Source organism: Lytechinus pictus, chromosome 15 (genome assembly GCF_037042905.1).
Source record: "Lytechinus pictus isolate F3 Inbred chromosome 15, Lp3.0, whole genome shotgun sequence".
Classification (NCBI taxonomy): domain Eukaryota; kingdom Metazoa; phylum Echinodermata; class Echinoidea; order Temnopleuroida; family Toxopneustidae; genus Lytechinus; species Lytechinus pictus.
Window position 1 is genome coordinate 9,048,912 of NC_087259.1, and position 25,669 is coordinate 9,074,580.

General features: G+C 36.0%; 1 protein-coding gene across 2 annotated transcripts in view; it reads left to right on the forward strand.

The window, feature by feature from the left end:
- Positions 1–11,369: 11,369 nt before the first annotated feature.
- The window catches only part of LOC129277716 (uncharacterized), a 31,491-nt gene continuing 17,191 nt past the window's right edge, over positions 11,370–25,669 (forward strand). The window contains exons 1-7 of one of the 2 annotated variants that reach the window (XM_054913865.2): positions 11,370–11,653; positions 16,845–16,954; positions 17,735–17,852; positions 19,583–19,683; positions 21,827–21,918; positions 23,213–23,345; positions 23,955–24,027. In XM_054913865.2, the coding sequence (XP_054769840.2) occupies positions 11,550–11,653; positions 16,845–16,954; positions 17,735–17,852; positions 19,583–19,683; positions 21,827–21,918; positions 23,213–23,345; positions 23,955–24,027 (731 nt within the window). In that variant the 5' untranslated portion in view covers positions 11,370–11,549. The remainder of the gene's footprint in view (positions 11,654–16,844; positions 16,955–17,734; positions 17,853–19,582; positions 19,684–21,826; positions 21,919–23,212; positions 23,346–23,954; positions 24,028–25,669) is intronic. The other variant, XM_054913864.2, reaches the window with a different exon arrangement.

Genomic DNA, 25,669 nt, shown 5'->3' on the forward strand with positions numbered 1-25,669 from the left:
ATCTATGATGATATGCATTATGCAACAATTGGGCCCTCGATAATTCGTACATTCTTATTTCGGGGTCAAGGGGTATAACGCCCTTCAAACACCATGAACATGGATAAGCAAACGATCAAACAAACGAATGAATGAATAAATGAATAGATCAAGAGAGCTTATCATGACTTCTCATTTAGTTTTCGAAGCAAAATACTCGACTGAAGCAAAAGCGATTAATTTGCAAAAAACTCTAAAAGTCGTAAACAAACCTGATGACGGAGGCGTCATTTCATATCTCGTTCAACTCACACCGACGAGTAACAACAAACAACAGCAGCAATAATAATATAAAAAAAAAACCGTTGCTCATTACTGCAGACTCGAGACCATTATTAGCAAAGGATTAAGAGGATTTAAACTAAGGGGTTAAGGGGATGTTGTAAAAGACCTCGTTCAATAGATATAGGTGTCCAGAAAGAATACTACTACCAGTCACAATGCCCCATTCTAATACGCACAAATTGTCCAGTTTGACAACCCCCTGTGTGAGGGAAGAGAAGATACCTTTCCAAAACACAACACAGAGGGGGCAAAAGTCACAAGACCCCAAATTCCCTCCCTCCCCGGGTTAGAGCGCGAGGGGGGGGGGGGGGGGTTGTAAGAGTTACCTTTATCAGTCTGTGATTATTTTGCTTTGAATAGAGTCATTCATATCTATAAAAACACTATTTTGATTCTACTTTTGCTGTAGACCCATGATCGATTGAATAGGACCTAACGTAATTATAACAATATTCTTTTAAATAAAAAACATATGAGGGATTTATTCTATAAAAATACTCTTTGATATTTCTTCTAATAATACTCTTTACGATTGATGAGTTGCACGATTTATCAACGATGTCCTTTTCTGACTTTTTTTTTTTATTTCTGTTATTATGAATACTTTATTTCAAGCCATATATATAATCAACTTTTATTCAAGGAACTTTGCGCTTCAAACATCATTTGTTTCTGCTTTGTTCCTTACACGAATTCGCATCCGCAAATGAAGATATAATTTTACATGGTGAAATGGATAAATAAACAAAACAAAATGAAAAAGTGCTGATATATTTTTCTCAATTCATTAATCATGGGATCTTTTCGGGGGTTCGAGTACAGTATCTGGATCAGACCTCTCGTTTTCCCCTATATTCTTTCTTTTTTGTCAACTTAAAAAAAAAAAATCGTTTCCCCTTCGTTTTTAAAATCACAGGGGTGGAAGCCGTTTTCTGCCCCATCCCCCTCAGGGGGGGGGGGGGGGAGCCATAAGTGTGGCGATGACCATTCAAAAAATCACAATCAGATGGTCATTTTTGTACATGGTTTTTGAAGGGGGGCGGAAGCGCACCTATCCCCCGTTCCGCGGCCCTTGCCCCTTCCCTCGTGGTACCTTCTCAGATTCTACCGTTTCGAGTAAGCCAGAGCTTTGGAACATTTACACAAAAGTGGATTAATGTTTTTTCTGGTTTGTAATAAAACGGTATGGTATGGATATTCTTCCATTAGAAACGCGAGTATATGATGCCACACTTGTAAAATCCCCCAAGTACTTTCCTATACATAATTGTCACTTTTATCAAGTCTGGTGTAGCGGTGTAGCGGTTCTGACTCTCGCCTTGTAATCAGAGGGTCGTGTGTTTGAATCCCACCATGGCCTAGCGTCCTTTGGCAAGGCGTTAATCCACACTTTGCCACTCTCCACCCAGGTGTTAAATGGGTACCCGGTAGGATGTGAAAGCCTATATGTAGTATGCCTAGCATTTGAGTCTTGGAACTCTTGTTGGAATGCTCCCCAGGGAGTGGAGAAGGTGCATACATTGTATGCGGGCATGCAAGGATCCGATGACCGGGGTAATAATATGTCTGTAAAGCGCTTAGAGACGTCGTTCCGATGTATTAAGGACGTTCCACAGTTAAAGTGAAATCCATGTCATTTTCACCAAACTTTGCACATAGATACTTTAGAACCTTAATATTCGAAATATGCAAAAATTAACATAGGTCCATGTGCTTGATTTTTTGCTATAGAGCTTCAAAGTTCACCCAAATTGATATTCTTAAGAATTGCGCATTCAAAAGAATTTGGCATTTTTAGACCGCCCAAAATTACTACAATGAGTTTAAACCTCTATTATTCAGTCAAAATACATGAAAAAGTCATCAAATTTCGCAAGAGAGTTAATAATTGTATAATTAGAATGGAGAATCTATTTATAGTCCTATTTGTTTGCAATATTTAGTTTAACAGCACTGTCAGTTCTTAAAAATGGCGTAAAAGATAACAAAATCCCAATCTAAAAAATTTGAAATTTCAGTAACAAACTACAAACGTACAATAAATGCTGCACTTTATTCGAAATCCATGTCATTTTCACCAAAATTTGCAGAGTTGTAGAGGAAGGTATAACTAAGAGGTACAAACATTAAAAACTAGGGGTTCATGTGCTTGTTTTTAAACTATCAGCATTTTTATCAGAGCAAATGTGCTTTTTAAAACACCAAAAATGCGCCGAATGCTTTGTATCTAAGTGAAGAAAAAATCAAAACCACTCTACCATTTATTCAAACTCGGGGTAATATTCGTGATTCTTGGCAGCACTGCAGAGTAAAGTATTTTGAAATTGTAGAGAATTTTTTTTTAATGGTCCATGGAATAATTCAATTTTTAAGCTTCATGAAATAACGCATCGGATTTGCAGTTAAAGTGCAGAAGATGAGAAAAATCAGCTCATACCCGCAGCTAATTAGTCACCTGTTCATCAATTGTGACGTCAGCGCGCAGAGTGTAAACTATGCGCAGATCATAATGCGCACAAACATAACTGTGGAACGTCCTTAAGCGCTATATAAATGCGGAATATTATTATTATTATTATCCATAGATCTGTATGCATGGGCCCCGCTGCATAAAAGTTACTATTAAAGTAACTTTGCCATCCAATGGTAACTATCATGGTAACAATGCTAAGCAACCAATCGGGATCAAGGATTACATAGGCGTATAGATATTGATTGAAATCAAATATTGTGCAAAATAACTTCCATAAAGCAATGCTCAAATAATTAACATTATTTGTTTTATTAAATGACTGTCAGATAATCAGATATCGATCACAATCTTAAAAAAAAAATACACATGATCTATAAGGTTTATTTCCAATTCGTCTAATGCCAATTCGTCCATTTGCCAACTCGTCTGCTATCATTTGGCAGAAGCGGATCTAGAGGGGGGTTGGGGGGGTTGCAACCCCCCCCCAAAAAAAATCCGGGGACCATTTTTTTAAATCTTATCTTTTTTTTTAAAAGAGTGGTGTTTTAGATGCAAGAAAACGCCATTTTCACACACAGATTTTCAAAAATTTTCCCTACTGTCGGAGGGGGGACACCCCCCTCCCACACCCTCCCCCCTCGCTCGCTCCGCTCGCTTGGACTCGGTCGCTACGCTCCCTCGCATATCACCCCAACCCCCCCCTTTATAAAAAGCTGGATCCGCCCCTGTTTGGTCTACCATCAGTTCGTCCACTCACCACATGGTCTACTTTCATTTAGTCTAATGCCATTCCGTCTAATAACCAGTTGGTCCAATAGCCATTAAGCGATTCCATGTGGTCTAATTAAACTGAAGTGTTAATTGTGCAAAATGAATGCAAAGAAAATGGGTAATAGACGAACTGGTGATTAGATTACCAAATGGGTATTGAACAAAATGGTTGTTAGACGAAATGTTGATGGACGGAATGGCATTAGACTAAATGAAGGTATATATACCATGAGGTGAGTGGACGAGTTGGCAGTGAACGAATTGGCAATTTACCATCAATAAACTGAAAATCCAAAATTGGAACTCGATGAAGACTTGTGCCTCGTTATCAATTATCCCCATGACCAGTATGACCCCGGTTGTCTCGCTCATCCCCTTGCAAATAACACATTTATATATTTACAATAATTAGGAATGAAAAATAGGTCCTTTTAAATCAAATTCCAACACGAAGTTAACTTATTGATCACGGCATGCGGCCTAAGGCTATGATCCCGTTCCTTTCTATTTATTGAAAAATTAATAGATGTCAGTATTTGTCATCAGCGCACTCGAGCGTCGCGGAGCGTGGGAACGAGCGAAGACTCACTGATTGTTTAATCCCCGTCTTGTTACCAAGGAAACCATTCTGCTAATTGAAATGTAACAATGCTCATTGTCATTAATATTCGCATCTCGCTGTGTGTGGACACCGTGAGCATAGCTTCGAGCAAATAAGGTGGATCTACATTTTACATGTCGGTCACATCTGTAGAAAAGGAACTGTAGTGGTATTAAAAGCAATTCAATTTATTTTATTTTATTTTCATATTCAGATAATAAACATAACAACAAACATGTATGATACATAACACATAAAGCAGGATAAACGTCATAAATAGATACTTCAGTTACAAATAATAAACAAGAGTGATCGGTAAATAAGTAAATCGTAGTTTCAAAACACATTTTGATAATTAAAAATTACAGGTCATAGTTCATTATGAAAATTAAAATGAGGGACTTATTATAAAGCAAAGCTTGTATTGGTAAGCCCCTCTGGAAATAAATTGGGATTTTAACCATGGGCAATTGAAAGTTTTTTCTTAAAGTATTTAAAATGAAAAAAAAAAATCTAAAAGTATTTATAGTTCAGGTTCAATATATATCCTCAATAGGCTCTATTGTATTTTTATAATTTTAAGAATAGAAATAGAAATAGTATGAGAAAAGTGAGGGGGAAATCCCTGCATTAAAAAGAAATGAGCACAATCAATCGATCAAAGAGTAAATAGACTAGGCGGAAAGAAAAGAAAGTCTCATATAATGTCCTCAATCTGTATATTAGCACATTTATTTCCGGGAGGGATAGTGGATTTAATGATTTAGAAGTCTTCCTAAAAAAATCCACTTCTGCAAAGCTGACATTTCGGAGGCATTGATGGCACAAGGATTTTTAAACTTGGTACGTTTTGGAAATGGCGGGATAAAGTAAAAGATACTTGGGTGGAAAAAAAAGATATTTATAATGTTTATAAACAAGTGGAATGCCTCTGGCTGTCTCGCCTGCATTACGCGATTCAATATAGCAACAGTGCTGACTTTGAATAATTATTCACAAAAAAGCACCATCCACATATTATTAATATAAAATACTAAATTTATTGACCCTTAATTTGACCTTGATCAGACCTAATACTCGTGCAGAACGATCAGTGATACTTGATTACCCTACATGTATATCCACGTTTCGTGAACTAGATCCATAAAATGTCTAAGTTATGATGACAATTCAACACATACTTCCAACATTTAACCTTAAAAGGACTTTGACATTGGTCATGTGACCTAATACTCATACAGGACTGCAGGATGTCAAGTGATACTTGATTACTCTTATGTCCAAGTTTCATGAACTAGATCCAAATACTTTCAAACTGATGATGGTAACTTACCAAATACCCCCAACATGGCCAAAGTTCGTTGACACTGAATATGGCCTTTAACCTTGGCCATGTGACCTGAAACCCATCGATGTTCAGTGATACTTGGTTGCTCTTAATATGTCGAAGTTGCATGAACTAGATCCATAAACTTTCAAAGTTATAATGGCAATTCAACGAATACCCCTAACATGGTCAAAGTTCATTGACCCTAAATGACCTTTGACTCCGGCAGGGTCTTAAGTAATACTTGATTACCCTTATGTCCAAGTTTCATGAACTAGGTCCATATACTTTCTAAGTTATCATGACATTTAAAAAACTATATCTTATAGGTTAATAATTGATGATGACGACGACACCGCCGCCGCTGTCGCCGCCGCCGTCGGAAAAGCGGCGCCTATGGTCTCTCTCTGCTATGCAGGCGAGACAAAAAAAAAAAAACATGTGTACCTCAAATTCTAAATAAGGAGTAGAGGGAGGGATATTTGCTCCCTATACCCCTTTGCCGGCGCCATTGAATTGGAAACTGAACATCGGTTTGTTTCTGATTGTAATTTCGTTCCATGATAATTTCAATGTATAGGGCCTATAATGGGCAAATATCCACCTTAGATGCCCAATTATGCACTCTATCACCCTGGCAAAGTTAGGTTAAGGGTTCCCGTGCCCATGCACTGCCTTTAGAGGAACTACTTCCCTCCGGTAACCATTCACCTTACCTGGATCGAGTGCAGCACATTACGGATCAATTTCTTGCTGATGGAAGTCCCATGGTTGAACCCGAGACCCTCGGTTACAAAGGCGTCAGTCAGAACCACCAGAACCCATCATTACCATCATTAGTAAATAAAATGACAGAAATAAAATTATTTATTTATTCACACAAGGTTTACAAGAGCACAGATATAATTACTATTTTGCATCTTGATCCTGGTGTATAAAAATTGTAAAGTGGTAATTACAATATTAAGGTAAAATTCAAAAGGGTAAAACATAAAGAAATATCAAAGTAATACAAAAAATATTAAAAAACGTTATTAAAAAAAAATGTTATAAGAGTTTAAATTTTCGATCTTTGATTGTTCACCAAAGAATGTGCTTAAGCGATTACAAAACTGCCCAAATCAGGGAGTGGGGGACCTTTCAACCACACTATGAAATAAAAAAATATATTTGAGAATAGGGAAAGCATGGCGAATATTTGTTTAAGGTGCTTCTAAAAGAGATCGAATGATTATTACTTGTAGTGGTTGTTATGGGTCCATTTTGAAAGTCCGAGCTTGGTGTCCCCGAGCCCCCCCCCCCGGGGGGGGGGGGCAATGTTGGTTTGCCTTTGGCATCGGAAGGAGAACTTGCCATTCGATGTGGTTTAGGCTACTCTCGGCCAAATCCCAGCGAGGCATCGTAGCCACATTTTGTCCCCAAATCACCAGGCATGCAGAGACGTGGGTCATGAATTCAAATAAATGGCTTGTATTCTGGTATATACCTCTCGACCCCTTCTATGTCTCAATGTTCTTTATGCGTAAAATAGGCCGAAGTAATTTCATTGAGGGTAAAGTACTTAGCCCTGCTGCATCTGTCTTTAAAGTGGAAGTTCACCCTGACGAAAAGTTTATGGTAAAAATAGCAGAAAAAATATTAATGAAATAATCTAAAATATTGGTGAAGGTTTGAGGAAAATTCATGAAAGATTAATAATAGATTAAAAGATTAATAAGTTTTTAGAATTACAATTTTGTTGATTTGTGATGTCATACGAACAGTTGCCCCACAATTATGTTATGTAAGATAAAATGCATAAATTTCCATTTTTTAATGGTATATGATGACTGAAATAGTTTTTCTTTCAGGAGCGAATGTGAAATAATTTATCTGTTGATATTTTAAAGATACAAGGAAACCCCATTTCAGTTTTTTGAGAAAGTGGTCTTTTATTATCATTTTTTTTAAAATTCACGATACATATGAGGTTGCTTGTGGGTATACAAGTCATGAACCCCCGATCATTTTCATTTAGAAATAGGCCTACTTGGTTGTTTTGCGATAACATTCATAAAGCTTCGGGTTCAAATAATCGCATTTCAAGATTCTGTTCTGAATGATGTTTCTTACCCCTTAAAACAAGATAGGAATTGCTTAAAGAGAAATAATAGAAGATTGATCTTTGAAAGCAATGTATAATGCATGATTGATTGATTGATTTTACTGATTATGATAATAGGAAATCCACATTGTTGAGTATTCCCCTATTTAATTTTTATTTTCAGTTTAATTTTGCTAGATAATTATTACTTATATCTTGAATAAGGTATATATTAAATCGAAATGAAATAAATGCAAATAGAATTTCAGAAAATGGTTAGACAAACTCTTTTATAAATATATAATGAAACAGTAATATAAATATTTCTGTTTTATATTAATTTTAACGATAGAGAAAAATAAATAAATACAGAATAAGGCGGTTACACCAACAGATGGCGCTCGTCAAAATCATATTCGCAGAGCACTGAGTAGATCAGTGCAACAAAGTCAGAGATACACGTAAGCTCCAAAAGGGAGCTATAAAGAGGGAGCTATAAAGAGGGAACCATTACTTATGGCGATGTGAGTGTGCCCACTTTTCGCCTCTTATCAACTACCCCTTTTTAATATGCCCTAAAAATAAATTCCCATTTTCTTTCCTCGTTGCTTCCAAATTGTCAGTTTGTTCAATATGTCTTTTATTGTAATTCTCACTACTTGATGAGATGCGATGACCTTTTTTTGTTTGCTTGTTTTTTTGTTTTTTGTTGCTTGTATGAGACATAATGCCCTTCAGTTGGGATTTTTTTCTCTTTACCTCTTCCTTGAGGATATATTATTTAAAATATTAACACAATTTACAAAGGAATAACCTTTTTGAGAGTCAAGTAATATAATACTTACAAAATGATTTGCAACACTATTTTCTTAACTTCTAATACAGTATACACAAAATTGTTTATATCTGATATGATTAAGAAAATGCTTAAAAGATGAGACAAATTCAGCAGCAATCAGTCTCTTATTGGTATGTTGTTAATCGTAATCTATAAACTGTGCAATACTTATTATCAATTCGATGGGTTTTCTTCTTTATATCCAATTAACAGTGCTTTCATGGGTTACTTTTTTGAAAATAAAATAAATCATCCTGATATAATTTTCCAATAAACTTTAATCTAAAAAAAAAAAACCCAGAAAATCGATTCCATTACAAGTTTCACATAATCACATTGATTTGTATTTATAACTTTTCACTTAAACAAAATATCTCGAAAAAGTTAGATTTTTGGGGTATTAGTTTGAGTTGGGCATGACCTAATATATTTTGCTTGTCATTTTTTCCCGTTCGATTCCGCACCCCGTAAAAGTAAGTTTTCCTGCTAGGTGATAATATACCCTCTTTATAATATAAAATTAATGACGATCTTTCATTTTCTTCTCGCTTCTGATCGATTTTGGTATGAGCACTGATTGGACCAATAGGGAATGTTTCATCTTCAGTGGCTTAACTACGGGGGGGGGGGGGGCAATCGGCTGCCCCCCCAAAAAAAACACACGGGGAAACTTTGGAGAAAAAGAGGGAGAAAGGAAAAGAAACGTAGTGGGAATATCTGCTCTCCATTAATTCCTAAAATCAGTCCTTAAAATGTCCCTTTTTCTGATCTGAATATAAAAAATTGTCAGCTCGCGCTTCGCGCTCGCATCATTTGGTTAGTGAAATACGTATGGTCTTCGCGAATTCCTACAAACAAGCCTTAAAATGCCCCTCTTCAGGTCTGAATTTCCTAAATTTTCAGCTCGTGCTTCGCGCTCGCAATATTTGATTAGTGAGATGCGTATGTTAATCATGATTACAATTGCTTCATGTATTTAGATGTAATTCTAACAAAACCAGCAAGCACTTGGCACTCGCATTAGATGACTATGGTGATATATGTATACTCTTAATGGATTCCTAAAATATAGTCCTTAAAATGTCCCTGTATGGGGTCAATATATACCAAAATTTCAGCTCACGCTTCGCGCTCGAATCGTTCGTTTAGCGAGACAGGTACGTATCATGATTACAAAAATTGTTAATAATGTCCCTTTTTAGGTCTGAATATAAAAAATTTTCAGCTCGCGCTTCGCGCTCGCATCTTTTGTTCAGTGAGATACATATTCGTTTAATGGCACTGTCCTTCCAATTTTTTTTTATTAGATCAGTATACCTGGCAACAGCGCGCTTCACGGGATCACTAAGTGACTCAAAATTTTTGCTGGTGCCCCCCAAATGCCGCGACCCATGGTACGCCACTGTTCATCTTATTTCATCTTGTTTTGTTCGTGTTGTGCCTTTACGTTAGACAAGTGCCGGTTTGTTTAAAGGACTGGTCTCGTGTATTTTCTCTCGAATTTCGTAACCATCATTGCAACTACAAGTAACTTTCTTAAAGGCTAGCTCAATAAGGCCCTTTGCAATGATATAGGTAGACCAGAAAAACGGGAATTATATTTAATCCCAATTCCTTGGTTACAGTGGCATTTTCAATGTCTCACAGTCATGTTTACCCCCTTAAAAGACTTTATTTAAGAACGCCATTTCAAATTAACAGCAATTTTGTTCGCTCCTTTCGCTCGATTGCATCTTCTGACACCAAACCCAAATTCATGATTTATGACACTACTATAGGCCTAGCCCCAAATATCGACCGATAAACATAATTATTTCGAAATAGGCTGAAACTGCCAATACAAATAATAAATGTAAGCCTAGTGCTTTTGGGAAATAACGCCACCCGCGTGACCCTTGGCTTAGACCGATTTACGCCATTGATGTACTAATTAATGACCGCCAAATTATGGTTTGTGTCCTCTGGGCTCTGGGGCAGGGGCGGATCCAGGATTTTCCAAGGGGGGGGGGGGTAAATTTGATAACGGAAAGTTTTGACAACCCTCCCAAAGGTCTTTACAAAAAACCGAGATCATTTGTTCCAGGAAAAATTGGACAAGCAAAAAAAAAAAAAAATTCTCGATCACTACCAAATCTATATAATTTCATTCCACGAAAAATGAGACAAGCAAAAAAAATAAAATAAAAAATAAAATAAATAAGAAAAATAAGAAAAGGGTCCTCTATAGCATGTGCCTGATTCAATTAAAAATATTTTTGGGGTCTCTCAAGGGGGGGGGGGCACATCCGGCCTGTGGGATGTGCCCCCCCTAGATCCACCACTGCATTGCTATGGTATCTATTCTCACTCTTCCTCTGTTACAGCTACACCATATTTATTCAAGGCAGTGAGGGAATTACAGAATGCTATTTAAAAATGGGCATTACGTGTTTGGGCATGAGAGCGATTTTAAGAAGGGCAATTTATCTGATAGGCCTACAAGAAAGGTACTTATAAAAATGCAAAGGAGCACTCGTTAACACACAAAATTGATCTTTTAAAGTCATTGTCAAGTAAAACAAAGATTAATTCCTCCCTGAACATGTATTTAACTCTATGGTTTTGCATGTAACTGTTTTGTGAAAAATAAGCGAAACTTTAAAATGCCATAACTTTCTTATTTTACATCCGATTTTGATCAAATTTTCAGCATTATGCTGGTTTGATTTTTCTCTATTCATTCAAATCAACATTTTTCTGGGATGGACTTTTAATACAACCTTTAATACAAAAAGAAAGCTCCATCATGAGGATGGCGCAATATAATCATTTTACCTCATATACCAAAAGAATGTCATGACTGGCTGAAATCCGGGAGCGTAATAATTTTCCTGCTCTGATCTTTGAGTTTTATTACACAACTTCTAGAGAGTAAAGATGATAATGATAATAATGAAAAAATTGGTTCCTTCCGTATCATCACATAAACAGTAGTCTAATCATTCGCCGCCCGCGCTCTCGCTTCCGCTGCTGCTAGCGCGCCTGCGCCTACCCGCTTCCGCGAAACTGAGTTGGGCTCTGCTGTGCGAAAATGTATAAAACAATGAAATGAGTTGATGTTTTATAGCAATTTTAGTTCAACTGCTTAGGAGAATGTCTTCGTTTCGGAGGTTTAGCCAATGGTTTCAACCGGAACCCGAGAATGTGGTACTAAATTGGATTAGAGGAGCAAATGTCGTCTTCGGGCCAGTGACAAGGTAAGCAGTCCCATACATGCAGTTTTATGTTGGTTATTTAGACACATTAATTTTCTACTTGAAACTAAAGGCTACGAACTGTGCCATTTATGCGGTATGATAAGTTGTTTTGCCTTTTGGACTTGAGTATGGTGTTAGTTTGCCTGATCTTAACTTTATCAACATAATTCTGTTAATATTACAGTTTCAAATACTACAAATCATGAATTTTATAAAATCTAATTTCGTAGCAACGTATTTTGGCTATTTTTAGATTATGATGTTATACTGAGCTCATAATTCGTGCATGGTATGTAGCTAGTCTCTGGAACAGACTGTTGTAGAAACTAAAATGGATTAAATTTGATCCAGTATAAAACGTGAGTAAGGTGTTAAGTTTATTTATTTTTGCTTATTTTTAACAAGGATTTTTAATATTTGAGTTAGTAGTGGATGGCCAATTCATTGTGCGCCTTAGCTTGTAATTTATACCCTGTCATCATTTTCTCAAGTGCTGTGATTGAGTGAATATTTAATGTTAGTCATTGTCAAACTCGAAATTAACTATTGTCCAGTCTAATAATATCAAATAACTTAAAAAATGCATTTGTTTTGTTAATATTAATTGCTATTTTCTATCACCTAAAATGATAAATTATATTAAATTAACCATCTAGATCAGGATTTACCTGGCCTGGTGATTAGGCTACAAAAGCAAAGGGACGCCAGCTACGAATACTTAATGTCAACTGTCAAAGCCTTCAGGTCAAGAAACTGTCATTTCAAGTCTTCGTCGCAAGACATGACCCAGATGTCATCCTAGGTAGGCGAGATCGGGGTTTAATAGTTGGAACGCGGGGTAAGTTGAAACATTGTAATTTTCTTTAACGCCTGTAAAATAAATTTATGCAATACTGCCCTCAATTTATTGCTATTAATTACTACAACATATTAATAGCAATAAATTGAGGGCAGTATTGCATAAATTTATTTACAGGCGTTAAAGAAAATTACAATGTTTCAAGTTACCCCGCGTTCCAACTAACCCTGATCTCCCCTACAGAGTCCTGGCTTTCAAATTACATTCTAGTTAATGAAACCTTTCCGAACGGAAACATATGACATCTATCGGACGGACAGACCAGGCGACACCCATGGAGGTATTTTTATTGCAGTCAAGAAAGACTTGATTTCTAGCAGAGTCGAAGAACTGGAGACAAATTGCGAGATTGCGTGGTGCAAGCTTCAGATGGCTGGATACAGGACGCTGCATATTGCATCGTACTACAAACCACACGAAGGTGATGAGACCAGCCTACTTGCGCTTCAGCAATCACTGTCAAGATTGAATCCAAGTCAGCTTGTTGTCATCGGGGCGACTTTAACCTCCCAGGCTGGGACTGGACAAACCAGACAGTGAAAACGTGCAGCCATCCTGCTCTTCACCATAAGTTTGAGGAAATGTTGGATGATCATGGCCTTACCCAACTTGTAGAAGAACCTACAAGACGGCATCACACTCTGGACTTGTTCCTCTCCAACAATCCCACCCTTGCCTTCAATGTGTGTGTCCTTCCTGACCTTTGCTGATCTCTGCTGACCTTTGTCATGAAACCATCAAGAAGACATCAAATGCCTAGAAAGGTTCCAGTCTACAGCAAAGCAGACTGGGAAGGGTTCAAGGACAGCATGTCAAAAGTAGCTGATGAAATATCATCCAAGCTCGAGGAAGCCTCCACTAGTGAATTATGGGACATATTTCAAGCAGGAATCAAGAATGGTATCGAGAGACACATTCCTCACACAATGTTGAAACCCAGAGCCAACCTACACCTTGGGTGACTGCAAGAATTAGAAAGCTCATCAAGAAAAGGAGTAGGGTTGTCAAGAAAAACATCGTGAAATCCAGAGGACTTCTTCCTTGAAGAGTATAGCAACAGTCTTAAGAGGATCATCCAGTCAGAGATCAGGAAAGAATACTGGAAATATCTTGAGTCTATCTTTGATGCCTTGGATCTGATGATGAAGACAATCAATTCATGGCCATGAAACGATTTTGGAGCTTCATTAAGTTCAACTGAAGTGACAGTGGAGGAATTTCCCATCTCAAGTCAGCCGGAACAGGAAGCAGCAAGTGCTCCTGGATGGTCGTAGTTCATCTCAAGTCGACATAACTTCAGGCGTGCCACAGGGCTCTGTCCTCGGCCCCTGCCTCTTTCTCTACTTTATCAATGACCTGCCTGATCAACTCAAGTCAAGAGTTCGACTGTTTGCTGATGATGCTATCATCTACCTCACAGTTCAGTCAGATGCTGATGCTGACCAGCTGCAACAAGACCTCAACAAACTAATTGAGTGGACCAGTAAGTGGATGATGGAATTGATCACCAATAAGTGTGAAGTCATCACAGTCACCAGGAAGCGAAACAGGATTGTACAGCAGCACAAACTCAAAGATGCTATCCTTGCTCCTGTAGAAACAACAAAATATCTTGGTATCACTATCACATCAGACCTGAAGTGGAACAGTCACATCAGCAATGTTTGTCAAAAGGCTTACAACACCCTTGCCTTCCTACAAAGAAAAATGCGAGTAAACTCTCTCAAGTTGAAAGCTACAGCATACCAATCACTTGTCAGACCTTTGATGGAATATGCATTTATTGTAAGGAATCCATCAACCTCCAAGAACATCTACAAGCTTGAAGTGATCCAACGCAGAGCAGCTACATTCACACTGAATCGATATCACAATACATCAAGTGTGTCATCGATGCTGCAGGTGCTAGGATGGACATCCCTTCAACAACGACGAGAAATCTCTCGCCTTGTGATGTTCTACAAGATCCACAACGAGCTTGTCCCATTCAACTCTGATGCATACATCACCGAATGTACCTGACGAAAGGCAACAACAGCTAGATCCATACCTGTTTTTACTTGCACCATGTATATATTTGGCACATGCACTTTACCCTTGTGACACACACTTCACCAAGTTCTGCAAGAATCTTCAGGATTGAAGGAAGCAGACTACACAGAAGAAGAAGAAGAATGTACAACTTCAGGAGTTGACGGCATCTAATTGTTCTAAAGCCAAGGCTTTGATTATACTCTGCTTTACAGAAATTCTCTACCTCTGCACAGCTGTATGTATTGCCTTTGATGTTCTAGCCATAAGAAGGATTATTAACAGTTTGAGGATTGGAATGTATATATTCTCTGATATAACCAGAGTGGATAAGAAATAGATTGTCATAAAGTAGATGAATCGTGAGAGAGATTAGACGACACTGGCTCTTCAATGTGAGGTAATAGTCAGGGGTCAGTGGTGTTATTATAGAATCAAATAACTCATACACCAATTTACTATAACTCTGGTCAAATAAAGGGATGATTAAAAGCTCTCAAACATACAAAAGAAACAATTTTTGGAAAACAGGTCCTCAAATTACCCTCATCATCCTGCATCATGAGAACTTTATGAATTGAAAAGTGACAATTTTGATTTTTTTTTGGTTATCTCAGTCATGCATTACTCAGCAGATCCATATCATTTGCACACAGATGTGATAGAAGTTAGTGAATTTATGAACATCCCTGGCCGCACATTATTTTTTAAAACATTATTTTGATCAATCTCATTTTTCTGTAAAATCAGAGGAGTAAACTTTGATATGATGTTGAGTAATATGCTATGATGTTGAGTTATTTGTTAAACTGCAGGGCTCCTTTGGAAAGCAGTTTTGCATAACTGAACAGGCCTACCCTGCATTATAAAATAAAGAAAACAAACAAACAAATAAAAATAAATGAATAAATAAATAAATAAATGAATGAATTTATAAATAAATTGATAATACTAAAGTTGTTATGATTTATAAATTGTGTCTGAATTATCAGACTATCATTAAGTTAGCAACACTTCCTCATCCATGTACATGTGTCTTCATGGTTTGCATTTGTATGTATATTTGCTAGTTTACTTTCCAAGTGGTGCTTAATGCTTATATATTTTTTTTGTTGGTAATGACAGGACTCTATAGTTCCATTAAAATGCAGGGACTTCAACAGTAAATGTGGACATTGCTCTCCTTGAATGTTTGCATGACACCTCTTCGACAAATTATGAACTTTATCATGATATATTAAGACCAAAGATGATAACCTCATGCCCAGATCAGTTGGCAGTTTGTTTCGGTATTGAAGTTGAAATGACCTCTATTGATTACCAAATTTTCAAACATTGGAAATCATTGGAAGTACATTTAAGTTACCTTTTACACTGCTTGCAAGTACAGAAAATTTTAAGACCAAGACAATTTTAACTACATACCAACTTAAAAGACAATCCACCCCAACAAAAAGTTAATTTCAATAAAAAGAGAAAAATCCAACAAGCATAACACTAAAAATTTCATCAAAATCGGATGTAAAATAAGAAAGTTATGACATTTTAAAGTTTCACTTAATATCACAAAACAATTATATGCACATCCTGGTCGGTATGCAAATGAGACTGATGATGTCATCCACTCACTATTTCTTTTGCATTTTATAGATGGAATATGAAATATTCTAATTTACTCCTCATTGTCAAGTGAAACAAAGATTAATTCCTCCCTGAACATGTGGAATTAGTATTGTTTAATACTATATAATTCAGTCAAGTTGGTCCCTATTGTCAAATTTGTAAAAAAATGAAATATTGTATGATTCAAACAATAAAAAACAAAAGAAATAGTGAGTGAGGGACATCATCGACTGTCTCATTTGCATGTCACTGAGTTGTGCATATCACTGTTTTGTGAAAAATAAGCGAAACTTTAAAATGTCATAACTTTCTTATTTTACAAAGATCCGATTTTGATGAAATTTTCAGCTTTATGCTATTTTGATTTTTCTCTGTTTATTCAAATCAACATTTTTCTGTGGTGGACTTGACCTTTAAAAAAGTTAACAAATTTTGCAATTCTGTAGACTTTTTGTCATCTTTACTAAGATTTTGTTGACTTACGAATTAACAATGCAAAACTAATGTAAGGATATGGATGAGTATTAAAATTAATTCACAAATTTAAAGTTTACTATTGCTCAAATACATGTAAGTGGTATTTAGGTGGTCAAAGTTATATGAGTTCTCCACTTTCCCCTGCTCAACTTTTACTTGAATTAATTTTTACAACAATCAATTGATTTTCCCATCTTCCAGACGATATTTGGACTCTTTTGAAAAGTACAGTGGGGATGCCAAGCATATCACAGAAAAACAGCTGATGAAAGCTATGAATGAAATTGGTTTCTTTCCTACTAAATCACAAGGTAAGCATGATTTTGAAATGATCTCCAAGTTTTATCAAAAGTGGAATACACTCTGAAATTTACTGAATGTATTGATGATAAATAATTATTCAGATTAATGTGTCAAGGTTATGTTTTTTTTTATTCCTATTGAATGTACAAAGAATCAAGTATGAGAATAAAGTTGAAGTTATTTATCCATTGGTTTTAAAAAGAAGGTATTGAACAATAAACTTTCATTTCAATAAATGTAACCATATTCTGTAACATCCGTTTCTTTAAAAAAGGAATTGCAATTAATTTCATTACCAGGAATCTGAACCAAATTAAACCTGTCATTTATAATTACAGGTAGTATATCTTTAGCCTTTAAGAAGTGAAATTGATTAATGATTTGATTGAAAATCATTTTTTCCATTATTATGGAAATTATTTTCAATTAAACAAAAAATATAATAATAGGCATTTATATAGTGCCATCTATCTCGAAATATTCTTTTCCGAGGCGCGTTGTTATTATTATTTTTATTACCCCGGCTTTAGCTCGAGCTGCCTTTCAGCGCTCATGCATTCAAGGAAGTAATCCTGCCGGGTACCCATTCACCTCACCTGGGTTGAGTGCAGCACAATGTGGATAAATTTCTTGCCGAAGGAAATAACGCCATGACTGGGATTCGAACCCACGACCCTCTGTTTCAAAGTCAGAAGACCAATCCACTGGGCCACAACGCTCCACAATATGTGAATGAGATCATGAAACCATAAATTTCTTTCCTCTTTACCATTTTTTTTCTCTCTCAGTGTATTGTATGCTTCACACTGCTGCTGAATGTGACCCAAGAGATAATACAGGTCACATCACCTTCGGAGAGTTTTGTATATTTGCCTCAGAATTAGAACAACAGTATGTGCGACCAAGGTAAGAAAAACCAATATAATATTTAAAGCCCTAATTTTGGTATACATGTACATATGAACACTGCAAAACTCCAGTGTTGATTTAACACCAGCCCGGAATCTATATATGTCCACACCAGAGAGGTGTTTTGGTATTAGTCTAACACCAGATTAATTGGTATCATAAAAAAAGCATCGGTTTGATTCCAAACTGGTGTTGTTTCAAAACTTCTCTGGTGTGGACATATGTAGATTCCGGGCTGGTGTTAAATCAACACCGGAGTTTTTGCAGTGTATGCCCCAAAAAGTGAATGTTGCTATCTCCAAATGTTTCATTCATTTCTAGATTATAGTTATGGATACGCAAACAATGATGTGCTTTAGTACGTAGATAAATTTTGTGATTCTAAGTTTTGTATGAAAGTTTATTTGGTTGGATGTCTAATCAAAACAAAATATCTGGGTTTTCATATCCCACTTCTCAAGAATGGAATGGAGAAAAAAAATTAGGATTTAATCTTTGTGTATAGCTCTTTAGCTGATATCCAATGACTGAATTTGTAAGACAAGTGCTACAAGGGTCATTTTTATTAATAATGAAGTCATTAACAATGAAGGGCACTTGATACATTAATAGATACAAATTTACATTTTTCACACAAAATAATAATTGAAGAAATATTCAATGGCTGCTACATGTAGGTGCTTGCAATATTGGAAGAGTAAATAGCACTCAATGCTAATGCGAACATTCGAAAATGGTGTCCAATGTATTATTCACTAGTTGTTTGTGGTGTAACTCACATGTTCATGGTATTGTGAGACAATTCATGTGATAGCTTTAAAGGAAATCCCATTTGATCCCTAGCTAGTACACATAGCTTCCTCCATGCATTACCTTTAGACTTAGGGTGTGTTCAATGTTGAATTCCAAATTGAACCAGCAACATGAATTATTACTGAAAATGCAATAAAAAACACAGAACACAAACGCTATCAGCGGTTCACCGTTCATTGTCAAATAGATAAAGCTGATTATACATTGTTCTTCTTTAAATTTCCCGCTCTCGATAGGGCAGCTTATCAGTGTTTTGTAATTGTGTTTTCGATCCTGTTTCATGTTGCTGTTTAAATTTGAAAATCAACATTGAACACACCCTTATACTTTCAAGGGAAGCCAAGCCCAGTTGCAAAAACGTTACTATTATAGTAACTTTGCCATCCAACGGTAACTGCCATGGTAACGATGCTAATCAGCCAATCAGAATCAAGGATTTAAAGGAAGTTACCATTGGATGACAAAGTTACTATTTTAGGAAGCTCCCCAAAACTATAGAAACATAGTACAAGTCAGTGAAGGTTGACAATGATTAAAACAGAACACCCGTGATTGTTATTGTTATTATTATTATTGTTATTATCTATCTTCAAATGGAGCGTTGTGGCCCAGTGGAATAGTCTTCTGACTTTGATACAGAGGGTCGTGGGTTCGAATCCCAACCCATGGCGTAATTTCCTTCAGCAAGAAATTTATCCACATTGTGCTGCACCGAACCCAGGTGAGGTGAATGGGTACCTGGCAGGATTAATTCCTTGAATGCGTGAGCGCTGAAAGGCAGCTTGAGCTAAAGCCGGGGTAATATTAATAATAACAACGCGCCTTGGAATAGAATATTTCTAGATAGAATGATAGATGCCGCTATACAAATGCCTATTATTATTATTAATAATACTTTTTGTTCTTTCCTATAGAATTCTTCCTAGACTTACCTCACCCTCACATTCCAGATATAGACCCATCCCTCCTAGTCCTTCCAAGAAGCAAAGATCATCAGTCATTTCAGATTTCAATGGTAAGTATCTATCAAATATATATATGGCAGTGTATCCTATTGCCGGACACCTTTATTTCATTGCTTTAAAAATGACAACTAGAGGAAATACAATCAAGAAAAATTCACACTTGCTATTCCAAATATTATGAATATGATAAAATTATTTTATATTTACCAACCATTTTCTTTGCATCGCACTTGCCGCATACCCCTCCACGAAAAACAATTATTTTCGTGCGGGACAAATTACATCATAATTCCGGACGCGCGCCGGACGGGTAAAGATATCCTTGATTATAATGATGTAAGAGCAAATTTGTGTGATTTTTTTCTTGTTATATCATATCATGAGTAAATTCTAAGTATTATTTGCTTTTTTTATATAAAATCTGAGCAGATGTTGGTAATAAATTTGTGTTTCATAACTTATTTTATTTTGTCTTGTTAGCTGCATGTTCCAATAATAATATGCTCGCGTTTGTATCGTGACGCTCATCAAGTTCTATCGATGCGCTGCCGATCGACGGCTCTACTCACGGTAAACCTCGCGCGCGGGTACCGTCTTGAGAACTAGCCGTCGACGATCACCCACAATACACCATACCTCATCATTCGATCGAAGGATTGGACGAGATTGAAATTCGGCAAATCAGGCCCATATTTCCGTTAGAAAATATATCAATTGTTAATGCTAAACTATGTAATATGATATTTTAAGCATTTTCTGTCATTTTAGAGATAAATAAGGTAAAAGTTGGATTTTTTCGCCTTGTTTTTGCAATCTTGTTCTATGTATTGCTCTGTGAAATTGAATTGCGGAAGTCGTACGGTACGAAATTGTTTTCAAACGCAGTAATATGCGCGTCCGGAATCATAATAGTGTCCGGTAATACAATACGTGACTATACTAACTGAACATTATTTATACCAAAAAACCTGCTTTAGTGAACATAGCAGGGTCACTTGTCTCTAAGCAGTGTTGGCCAGAGTGGGAAATGCTGGTGAAAAATACCATAAATACCACTCACGATGATTTATTTTCTAAAATGGGAAATAGTAGAAATGCAGGGAAGTACTATGAAATATACTTCTTGAATATTTTCAGGTATTGCCCAGGTGTTTCTCAAGCATATTCTATCATTTCCCTGTACCTTCCTATTGATATATATACCATATATAGATACTTCTTAAGTACTTTTCAGCATTTGCAAGTATTTCTCAGTATTTCTCCCCTTGCAGGAAATACACGTACCTACATTTCCATGAAATTGCCAACTCTGCTATAAAAAAACCACAGTTTTCATTTTCTTTAAAGCTAAAGATGACCCTGACAATTAATTTGTTTTTTAAAGGAATAAAAATATATGAAAATATATAGGTGATGGGTTTTGATGAAAATCTGTAGAATAGCAACAGATTTATTATTTTTTTTGTTATTAAGTTTGTGATTCTGTGACTTCATAGATGAGCAGCTCCTCATGTCATTTGATATAAATAAAAAAAAAATTGAAATTTTCTTAAAATAGAAAGCGATGCTTAATTTTGCAATGCCAATGGATATATCATCTGACACACGCCATACTCCCTGCTAAGAAGAATATTGTTATTCGTCATGTTTCATCAAATAATTTGAATTTATGGAATTACATGATATATGGGGGAGTTGCTCGCATTTGACGTCACAAATAAAAAAAAAAATATCCTACATGTAACTCATTCTTATTGAAGGTTCAAATCTCTGGCATGCACCCAGCCAGTAAACAAGATTGTATACTCAATCTGAAACATAAGTCAGAAAAATCTTGGAACCAGCGGCATTCGAACCGCTCATCTACAATTTACCGATTACAAGTCAGAATAAAAATCTGAGGTATTTGTTCTTATACATCATGACTCTGCCATGGACTAGTGATGGCCTGGTGGTAGCGAAAAACTTGCACAGTGGTTTGGGATGATTTCACCTCTGAAATGCTCACAAGACCCCCCCCCCAAATCCGTATTCACTCATTCACTGCAATGTTAACGCTTATCCGCTGTTTCGCAGATTCAAGAAGTAGGGTTGTAAAAAGCCTCCGAAAATAAAATTTTGCTTTAAGGACTGCCAAATAATAACATGCAATTTGTATCGTGAAAGTAGTATTTGCCCTCTTTTCCGTTCTAGTATTTTTAGGTGGCTCGTGCAATCCTACTACGTGGAGGAGAGATGTAGCTATTCCTCTGCTTAAAGAGTATAGCCTTACCTTCTACAACCCAGTGAGTTATACTTTCCATCTTTGCATATTATTTAAAAGGATTTATTTGTCAAATTGGCAACAGTTGATTTTTTTTGTTTGATACGAGTGACAATGGGATTTTTTTTACATGTATGTTAAATTTCTATATGATGTAATTTTTTCATTAATTTAATTGTTATCTTTTGATATGCTAGTGTACAATTCATATATTAATTCTTTATATCATTATCAGTGATGTACGGTGATACGCATTTTTCAAATATTGCTGTTACATTAAATATTTTTTATGAGTAAAAATTGTTTATTTTTTTAGTATGTCACTTCTGCACTTAATATATGTGTGGTGAAGGGTAACATCTCTTGGCATTGCTACATTTTATTCACGTTCTTCATATTTATGCTTCTGGAAAATTTTCTGTTTTTAGTGTACAATTTTGCTAGGAAACTACACAAATGGGCTGATCTCTGCAAATATACTGAATACATACTCATCGATGTTGACTGAGTACTAAGGTCAAATGTGACATCACTTCCTTTTGCATTTATTTTCAGTTGATAGAGTAAATCCCAACTCGGAAAGCATTGTTATGTGTATAAAATAATCCTTTCCTGAATCTTGCTTCATTGTGTAACTTTTCTCCTTTACTCTCTCTATTTTTCTATGTATTCTGTCCATCCATTCATCTCTTGTATCTGTTTATATTTCTATCATTTGTCTGTCCTATGTATCCAACTATCAATCAATCTTTCTTTCTTTCTTTCGTTCGTTCGTTCGTTCGTTTGTTCGTTCGTTCGTTCGTTCTGTCTGTCTGTCTGTCTGTCTGTCTGTCTGTCTGTCTGTCTGTCTGTCTGTCTGTCTGTCTGTCTATCTATCTATCTATCTATCTATCTATCTATCTATCTATCTATCTATCTATCTATCTATCTATCTATCTATCTATCTATCTATCTATCTACATGTATCTATCTATCTATCTATCTATCTATCTATCTATCTATCTATCTATCTATCTATCTATCTATCTATCTATCTATCTATCTATCTATCTATCTATCTATCTATCTATCTATCTATCTATCTATCTATCTATCTATCTATCTATCTATCTATCTATCACATCCATCCATCCATCCATCTTTCTATCCATTTTTCCATCTACATCATCTACTGTATATCTGTGCTTTTTGTGATCCTCCCACCAGAGATATGTATTACCTTGTTTGTGTATGTATGAAATGTTTATATCCTGAAGTGGAAAATAAATGAAATATTTTCTTCCATTCCCTTACTTCTCTGCCACTTGCCTTCACAGCAAGTAGAAACTTGGAGTCCTGACCTCATAGAGATTGAAGACAAGGCCAAGAGACTTGCTGATCTTCTCTTGTTTGTCATTGATAATTCTACCCGTAGCATAGCCTCCATGGTGGAAGCTTCATTTCTTGCAGGTATGTTCCAGGCTGAAAACGATATGATTGTAACAGAATCAGACAAACAAAACACTGAAAATTCTTTTTAAATTGATGGAAAATAAAAGAGTTATGGAATTTGCATCAATTCAACCCTGATGTAGTCCAGGCAAAAATTTGAGTTTTAACTTTAGGGCACTACTTTTCACAACTTACATGTACTACCTGAATCTAGTCTGTAGGCACAGACCCTTGGTTTTTGCAATTGGCATATTGTGCAAAATGCAGAGTCTGAAGTAGTGAGACTAGATTCGCTGTGTACTGTGGCTGGCTCTACACAGACAGAGTCTTTGGAATCCAGTCTTTACTCTAGACCTGTTATTGGTTAAAGTGTCAAGTATGAGTCTGTACTTGCAGACTAATAGAATCTGCGACATTAGATAAGCTTTAACGAATGAGGATTTTCTATAGCCCCTATTTTGAGTTTCCTGGGCTCTGTGGAGCCTTTCTGGGGTGAAATTTCCCCGAGCTCCTGTGTAATTTATTGTATTCTCAAAAGGTTCAGGAAATTCTAGAATGTTTATATTCTTGAGATTTTCTGATTTCTTTCGCCCAATGGACATTTTCCGTTGCATTCCCATTTTTCAGGTGCTCAGAGGCCACTCATTTTGGTGCTAAAAGGATTGCCTTCCGTTGTTGACAATGAGAGATTATCAGAAAAGTAAGTTTGTGAAATTATTTGAAACTGTACAGTAGCCATCGCATTTTGCGCTGACTTGAAGCAGTATCATTCTATAAGTTTTGATGAAGGAAGTAGATCCTTACCAATTCTTTGGTGGCTACTTGTATGTGTTAATTTGCCATATTTAACGCCACCGTACACTTTACGATAGGTCTGCGACCCGATTGTGGAATAAAACGTAAAATTTGATGCAAATATTGAGACATGGAACATGTCCCTTTGTAAATGTCTAGATTTGAATACTTATGTTCGTTTCTGTGACTATGCAACCGTCATTAGAATAAAAGTGATTGGAATATCTAGTCGTAACAATGCAATCGTATGATCGGCGAAGATTTGAAACCAATTGAGCCTTACTCCAAAATAAAAGCTTGCAATCATCCAAAATTGTTATATCAGTTTAGTATTCTGACATTTAATGTGAACCTGCATTAAAAAAAAACTACCTTTTGTTCACATTCTCAGAAAATAAAAAAAAAGCAAAACATACTTTGCTTCAAAATTGGATCATAGACCAGTCGTAAGGCGTGCAGCTCTCGTGACTTCATTTCTTACCAGTAATACATGTAAAGTCAGGTATGATGACTGGTGACGGGTCATGATGGTGAGAAAGAAATGGTTTAAAAACAAGGTTCTATATCCTTATCTTATAAAACAAATAATGCACATAATTTTGAGCGGGCATTAGTAAAATTACCTACACTCGTTACTTTTGAACTTGTATGTAATTCTTACTAATGTCGTCGCTATCTGTATACTATCTGCGTCGCCCAGTTCATGTGGTTGTAAATCAGGGCTCCGTCTTTCAAAAAGTTACTGTCGATCTGATCATCTTAAATTATATGGAGATCCAACTTTGTCATAATTTTTTCTCCAGAAAATTTGCTTGATGTCGTTTGAAAACAAAAAGAAGCACACTGAATTTTCAAGAAAACAATGTATGTATGATTATACATCACATCCAGAAAATATTTTGAGCAAACATGCAATTTAGATGTTGACGTTGCTGGCTTTCCATAGTTGTGGTTGATCAGATCAATCGTACATGTAACTCTTTGTAAGACGGGGCCTTGTTCTGTAGTGTGCCGTGCATGTAATTAGTGCTGCAAAAGCTAAGCAGAGAATTATTGCACTAAAAACTCAAGGAATGAATTCCACGTAAGTTCCTTGTTGCTTTAATATAGTACACAATCTCACCATATTGGTAAAATATTATGGTTTGCACACATTACATGTATGTTTGCCAGTAAGTCACACTAAAAGAGCGCACCCTCTAGTTCTTTTGTTTAAAAGACATAGGCTAATATTGCGAAGGTCTTATTTAAAAAAAAAGAAAAGAACTTTGATTCATCTTGACTTGTCTGTAACATTGTTCATACAGTGTATGGATGAAACAACACCAAGAAAGCAAAACAAAATAATTGTGCAGACTTTTTCAAGATATCTGTGACTAAAAAAAAATCATTATTTACTAAATCTCCTGGGGAGATTATATATAGTATATCCTGGCTGGGCTGATAAAACCTCGTACCTCAAAATTTAAAAAAATTGAGGGCAGCTTAGGAAAGGCTGATTTTTAAATATATAGCAATAGTGGCAGTCTCATATTGTCTGAAAACAG